Raw genomic sequence first — 7,589 nt, 5'->3', positions numbered from 1 at the left:
TATAACTATGCGCAAGCCTTATCTTAGTATTAGTACTGTCATCTGATAAAGTCATGCCGATTATAAGATAAACAATTTTCTCTGCTTTCAAATTTTTCTGTTTGAACCCGTCGAACTGGAACTTATCAATTATTGGTAATATTAATTATTTGGAAAACAAAAGGTCCTGGAATGGAGTATTTTTTAATCAACAGCATTGTCCTACTATTAGACTAGTTATAAATAAAGTTGAATTCTTTGATTCGCTGTTTTACGTCATGCCCGCTAACAAATTGAAACTTATTTTTAGTCCAGATTTTTAGTATTCGTATTGTTATCTTAGAAAGTCTTACGGATTAAAATACTACAATAGGTAACAATTTGACAATTTAGTAGTGTCAACCCTGTGATTATGACCCGTGTATATAGCATATTAATCCTGAATACACCGTTTGGTGGTGCGTCGGTCACGTACAGATAAGGTAATAGGTAACAGGTGATTATACTATTGGTATCGGTATCGGACTCAACCCGGAACTTCCTAATTATTGGCAATATTAATTACGTGGAAAACAAAAGGGCCTGGAGTGGTGTAATTTAATCTACGCCTTTGTACTATATTAGTTGTGTATAAAGTTGAATTCTTTGATTCGTCGTTTTTACGTGATGACGGCTGACAAATTGGACCTCGTAATTTTAGTATTATAGATGACTACGACCTCAGTTTCATGAATCATTGATAATATTAAGTATAGGTAATACTTGTGGTTAAACATTATCTTTAGGACTACTTACTTCAAATCAATCATGGTAAGTAAAACAGTGCTCTTTTCACTGAATTTTTACCCAGACAAGTGAAGGAAGACACTTTTCTACAGCACCATAAACGATTCCCGAAGACACAATCCAAAGTGTCAATATCATTTGGTTTATTGTGTTGTTTCATCGACACATATCTCCTGTTGTTCATATGTTCACATACGATTATTTTCAAAACATGTATCTCTATAAATGAAATTCTTATTCCCAAATTTATAACATCTTTCAAATAATTCAATTTGACAAAAAAACATTTTATAAACAATTTATTTTATTAGTCATAAGGTTAGATCTATAAAAATGTGGAAATACATGTAAATGTATGGATCTATAAGAATGTGGAAATAAATAAAATATATGTTGTTTGTAAATTTAACCATGTGTCATCGTTATATACTAATTTTGTGTTTATATTCTTTTGTTTCTTTATCTATATACTTTAACTGACAATCAAATTGTCTTTGAAAAGTTTCTAAAAATGGTTTTACAGCGTCATTTATATTTATATCACAGTCCTTTTCTTTACTAAGGGATGTCACATCTTTTCCTTCTAATCCACAAGGTACTATATGTTTGAACCAGTTCAAATCAGTATTACAGTTCAATGAAACACCATGAGTTGTTACATATCTGCGACCATGAACACCTAGAATATAATAACAATTGATAAAATTGAAACAGAATTCTATTTACAATTTAATGCTACTTTTAAATGTATCAGAGATTTGCAAATTGATTCTGGCACTCATTAACACAAAATCTTAAAAAAATGATAGCATAAGACTTGCAAACTGAATGCTGAAGCTTAATTTAAATTTTATTCATGAAATTTTAAACATAAACAAAAACAGTTTTTTTATATTTTATTTTTTTAATTAAAAGTATACATATAAAGTGTTTTATCATTCATTCCTGCTTCAGTTTTTGAGTATTTTTCAATTGTGAAAAAAATCTAGATGAATGTCTTTCACAATTAATGGTTAAGAAACCAAAAGTGAAAACTATTATTTTTGCTAAACTTTATCCCTTGTGATGATTGTAATATCAACTAGTGTCTTGATAAATAACTAATATTGATGATAAAAAGACCTTTCAGACATACCAATAGCTCCAATTTTCCTATCTCCAATCCATACTCCTGTATCTTCTGTTGTATGGGCATTCAGACCATAATATTTACAAGTTCCAATCATTGCCTTTTCCATGGAACAAATATACCACTTCATATTTGGTGTAAAATATTTTAGATTTAAAATTGGATAAGCAACAAGTTGTCCAGGTCCATGAAAGGTAATTAAACCGCCTCTATCTGTTCTGTGAAATTCAGCACCTAGCTCCTTAAGTTTTTGTTCGTATTCTTCAGAATAGTCTTTAGATCTAATTCCTATGGTATAAACTGGGTTATGTTCTACAAGTAATACAACATTTTCTTCTTTTGCACCATGCACTCCTGCCATACTGTCTAAATGCTGTCGTGCAAATTTGTTCTGTACCTTATAAGCATCCAGGAATCCCATTCTTCCAAGATTTAATACACTCACAATCCTGTTGTAAGGGCTCATCATGGCTTTTGTCTGTAATGGAAAAAAGCTTGTAAAATGTAAAACTTTAAATGTCAACCAGGTGCTCCGCAGGGTGCAGCTTTATACCACCGCAGAGGTCGAACCCTGAACAGTTGGGGCAAGTATGGACAAAACATTCAAGGGTGATACAGCTCTGAATTTGGATTGTGATCAAATTTTTGACATTATATGGGTTTTTTACACAAAACAAATGTCAAGATTTTACAAATCAATTAAAGATTTCTTCTTCAAACTTATTTAAATCTAAAATTAAATAGTTGACACAGCATAGGTTTCTGACACAGAATGAATGTGGTCTAATGAACTTAAAATTTTTTTTTGCCTTTGAGCAATTCACTATGCTGTTGAATATTAATCCTCTCAAAAAAATGTTTGAAGAAATTTTCTTTTTATTTATGAAATCTGAAATGAGAAAAATTTAACCCCCCCCCCCCATTTTTTTTTTCACATTCCCCTTTCCATTTTTCCAAAACTGATCTCAATTCAAATTTCTAATGGAGTTTGCAACAATAACTACTCTTAAATACAACATAAAATATCAAAATGTAAAATAAAGTGCTTGTTATCTGACACTGAATGGTAAAGATTGGTTGGTAGTAAAAGTGAATATACATTGTATATTGTATAAAACAATGATTTTAGTTGATTCAACTACTATTCTGGACAAAGAAAGATAACTCCAATTGAAAATTTCTTGCTATTGCACAATATTGTGCAATTAGATATTTCTTGCAATTGCGCAATACTGTGCAATTGAAAATATTTGCTATTGCACAATTGAAGATTTCTTGCTATTGCACAATACTGTGCAATTGAAAATTTCTTGCTATTGCACAATACTGTGCAATTGAAGATTTCTTGCTATTGCTGAATACTGTGCAATTGAAAATTTCTTGCTATTGCACAATACTAAATATAATAATTTTGGATCCTTATTTGAACCAACTTGAAAACTGGGTCCATAATCAAAAATCTAAGTACATGTTAAGATTCAGCATATCAAAAAAGCCCAAGAATTCAATTTTTGTTAAAATCAAACTTAGTTTACTTTTGGACCCTTTGGACTTTAATGTAGACCAATTTGAAAACGGGACCAAAAATTAAGAATCTACATACACAGTTAGATTTGGCATATCAAAGAACCCCAATTATTCAATTTTTGATGAAATCAAACAAAGTTTAATTTTGGAACCTTTGAACCTTAATGTAGACCAATTTGAAAACGGGACCAAAACTTAAGAATCTACATACACAGTAAGATTCGGCATATCAAAGAACCCCAATTATTCAATTTTTGATGAAATAAAACAAAGTTCAATTTGGACCCTTTGGGCCCCTTATTCCTAAACTGTTGGAACCAAAACTCCCAAAATCAAACCCAACCTTCCTTTTATGGTCATAAACCTTGTGTTTAAATTTCATAGATTTCTATTTACTTATACTAAAGTTATGGTGCAAAAACCAAGAATAATGCTTATTTGGGCCCCTTTTTGGCCCCTAATTCCTAAACTGTTGGGACCTAAACTCCCAAAATCAATCCTAACCTTCCTTTTGTGGTTATAAATCTTGTGTTTACATTTCATTGATTTCTATTTACTTATACTAAAGTTATTGTGCGAAAACCAAGAATAATGCTTATTTTGGCCCTTTTTTGGCCCCTAATTCCTAAACTGTTGGAACCAAAACTCCTAAAATCAAACCCAACCTTCCTTTTATGGTCATAAACCTTGTGTTTTAATTTCATAGATTTCTATTTACTTAAACTGAAGTTATGGTTAAATCCAAGAATAATGCTTATTTGGGCCCCTTTTTAGCCCCTAATTCCTAAACTGTTAGGACCTCAACTCCCAAAATCAATCCCAATCTTTCTTTTGTGATCATAAACCTTGTGTTAAAATTTCATAGATTTCTATTTACTTAAACTAAAGTTATAGTGCGAAAACCAAGAAAATGCTTATTTGGGCCCTTTTTGGCCCCTAATTCCTAAAATATTGGGACCAAAACTCCCAAAATCAATCCCAACCTTCCTTTTGTGGTCATAAACCTTGTGTTAAAATTTCATAGATTTCTATTCACTTTTACTAAAGTTGGAGTGCGAAAACTAAAAGTATTTGGACGACGACAACGCCGACGACGACGCCAACATCATACCAATATACGACCAAAAAATTTTCAATTTTTGCGGTCGTGTAAAAATTATATATTTTATCTTTAATATTATAAAGACTGAAAAAAAATGCCTAAGGATTTGTATAGCGACACAAATCCTTGAATTGCCATATACATGTATTTATATAAGGGGAGATAACTCAGAAAATCTTACTTTGATAAAGGAATATGCAATGGAATAAACTATTTGTTTTCATACATGTGATTCTTCTGGCGACAATCAAAATCTCCCGCTTTTCAGACCTTCTTCCGTTCCTCCTGTTAAAATTTGAAATCTTCTGCTTTTTGAAAATGTCAACCTTAAAATTTTTTAATTCAGTAGACATTTTTCTTTTGATACAAAAACAGTTTTGTAGAAAGAAAACAAGTCTGTGGCACAATTTTTATTTTTTTTAATTTCTGAAAGGACATTTCAAGAATTATTTTCTCATATTTCATCTTAAATTCTACTGTTTATTTATTTTTCTTGGAAACATCATACAAAATTGTGTTTTTCCATAAATAATCTTTGTAATTGGGCACAACTATAGAATTGTGAAAGTGACACAACCAATTTTCAAATGTTTATCTGTGTTTTGAGATTATAAGCATTGTGTATAATGTTCATAACATTTGGTTGAGGCAAACTTAAGCTAGAGAACAGAAACTAAAAATACAGAAATTTATCCATGTGCATAACTGTAAAAAGATACAACTGATGCAAACCAAATTCAAACTTTATGAATGTTTTAATTTGTGGTTAGAAGTATTATGTATAAGTTTCAAAACATTTGATTGCGGCAACCTAAAGTTATAGAGTGGAAACCCATTTAGGGATGTACTGACTTGCGCACATGTTCAACTTATTGCTTTTTGATCACCATTAGGGAGCTACCATTTGATTTTTATGGGGGGCTAGAATGAAATTTGAAAAAAATAGGCAGGACAGGAGTTTTGAGTAAAAAAAAAGGCAGGATGAGACAATTGCCAAAAAAAAAGTCAGGACGACAATTTAGGTAAAAAAAAGTCAGGATAAACAAAAAAATAAGCAGGACCAAACAGAGTGAAAAATAAAAAGGCAGGACAGAGATTAGTTAAAAAAAAATGCAGGACAAAATTTTTCATCCTAGCCCCCCCATAAAAATCAAATGGTAGCTCCCTTACTAGACATCACATATTTAAGGTTTCCATAAATTTTTTACATCATAACAGAAAATATTTGACACCACAATGGAAAAGTGATTTATGTATGACGTCAATAGTTCAAAAGCCACAGATTCTCAGGTCAAGCCGTGCAGTTTCTGAAAGGCAGTGTCTGGGGGGATGCATAGCCAAATTTGACTTTGTAGGCTACATGTATTTACATAGTTTTATAAATTAATGTCATTGGATCAGGAATAAAATGTGAAATGAACCTGGAAATTATCACAATTAGTGAAAACAATTGATTACACAGAGATTTTAAGATTTGAAAGGTCAAAATTTCAAATAGAAAATAACTTTCACTCTCAAGTTTTATTAACCTATATTTATTCAAATTCATTACAATTTTATTCTTTTAAAGTGCATTTACTTTTAATTTCTATTTTTCTAACAAATACATTTAATAAAAATTGTAATTTATTAATTGCCATTCTCTTCACTGAATTCACAAAAATCAGGAAATAACCGATATTTTTTGTGTATCTTTCACGTTGAATTCCTGATCATATGCCAGTTTATTATAAAATGGGCTGCAGGTACGCTTAGCCTACGAAGGCCAACCTGGCTTCATGTACCCGAATGCTGGTACTTGCAGACACTGCCTTTCTGAAATGGGATAAGTTCTATTGATGAGTGGACAGTTGTACAGATGCTCAAGGGTAAAATTTAATGCCCCTGTTGCTCGCTCAGTGTCATAAAAAACACGGTTAAATCTACATTTGGGTCGTAAAAAAAATGGTTAAAAATACAGTTGGCATAGAATTTGTGATTATTCTATGTGTGTGAATGTGTACTGTTGATCAGTCGTAATGCATTGTGGCTATTGACGTATTGGGTCTATGATGGACGGTATCGGGATCGTTCGCCCTGATTACATGTTCGCCCTAGGTTCGTTCGCACTGAGTTTTTTCGCCCTGATAGTCCGTTCGCCCTGGGTTCGTTCGCCCTTTTTTCATATATAATATGTATATGATACATTAATGAACGAGTTATATATATATATATATATATATATATATATATATATATATATATATATATATATATATATATATATATATATATATATATATATATATATATATATATATATATATATATATATATATATATTAAAATTTATGTATATCCATTAAAATTAAATACAGAATATTTGCAAAATTTATATTAATTACTAGTAAATAAAATTCTTGGCTGCATTGTTACACTTTAATTTATAATTACTTTTAATTACTGTTGATTGAATTTTGATTGCTGATTAGGTATAATTTGAAATCTTTTACATTTAAAAATACAATGTAGTGCTGAAATTCTGAGAAACTTATTTCCTAGTAATGTAATTACATACAGATACCGTGAAACTTAGTCCTCAATACCTTAATAAAGTCACAATATCTTGTAGTCCTGAAATATACAGAAATGTATAACCTAGTAGCAGCTAGCTATAGACAACATAATACAATATTCGGCGAAATTGTAGACTGACTTCAACATATTCAATTATGTTATACACACAATGCAACACTATATTAGAAATTAAAATCAGAGCGAACGGACTTAGGGCGAACCGGTATTATGGCGAACCTGAACTAGGGCGAACCGGAATCAGGGCGGACGGACCCGGATTCATGATGGACAGTGCCCAGTGGCAAATATTTCACTGTGAATTTAGGACCAGAGCAAAATTAACATCTTGGCTTGGGTGAAATGGAATTAGATAGAAATGACTAAATCTTCGAAATACCATTTAGCATGTAATTTAGACGTCAAAATTATTTGACCGGATTTGTATTTGTTGACATTTTTCTTGACAGCATGCTACTTCCTGTTTTTGTTTTGAACTATGGGAAATTTTCT

At 31.1% G+C, this 7,589-nt stretch overlaps 1 protein-coding gene across 4 annotated transcripts; it reads right to left on the bottom strand.

The window, feature by feature from the left end:
- Positions 1–1,049: 1,049 nt before the first annotated feature.
- On the bottom strand, positions 1,050–7,585 carry LOC143067720 (octanoyl-[acyl-carrier-protein]:protein N-octanoyltransferase LIPT2, mitochondrial-like). 4 transcript variants are annotated; one of them, XM_076241190.1, is made up of 4 exons: positions 7,477–7,556; positions 4,750–4,808; positions 1,901–2,372; positions 1,050–1,444 (listed from the first exon to the last, which is right to left on the bottom strand). In XM_076241190.1, exons 3-4 carry the CDS (start codon positions 2,361–2,363, stop codon positions 1,188–1,190), a joined length of 720 nt encoding a protein of 239 aa, XP_076097305.1. In that variant the 5' UTR covers positions 2,364–2,372; positions 4,750–4,808; positions 7,477–7,556; the 3' UTR covers positions 1,050–1,187. The 4 variants fall into 4 exon arrangements, with proteins under 4 accessions (XP_076097305.1, XP_076097306.1, XP_076097304.1 ...); XM_076241191.1 differs by having other exon boundaries at positions 4,705–4,808; positions 7,477–7,555; XM_076241189.1 differs by lacking the exon at positions 4,750–4,808 and having other exon boundaries at positions 7,477–7,585.
- Between the last annotated feature and the right edge of the window lie 4 nt (positions 7,586–7,589).

Source organism: Mytilus galloprovincialis, chromosome 3 (genome assembly GCF_965363235.1).
Source record: "Mytilus galloprovincialis chromosome 3, xbMytGall1.hap1.1, whole genome shotgun sequence".
Classification (NCBI taxonomy): domain Eukaryota; kingdom Metazoa; phylum Mollusca; class Bivalvia; order Mytilida; family Mytilidae; genus Mytilus; species Mytilus galloprovincialis.
The sequence above is the reverse complement of the archived record's forward strand: the minus strand, read 5'-3'. Positions and strand labels throughout refer to the sequence as shown.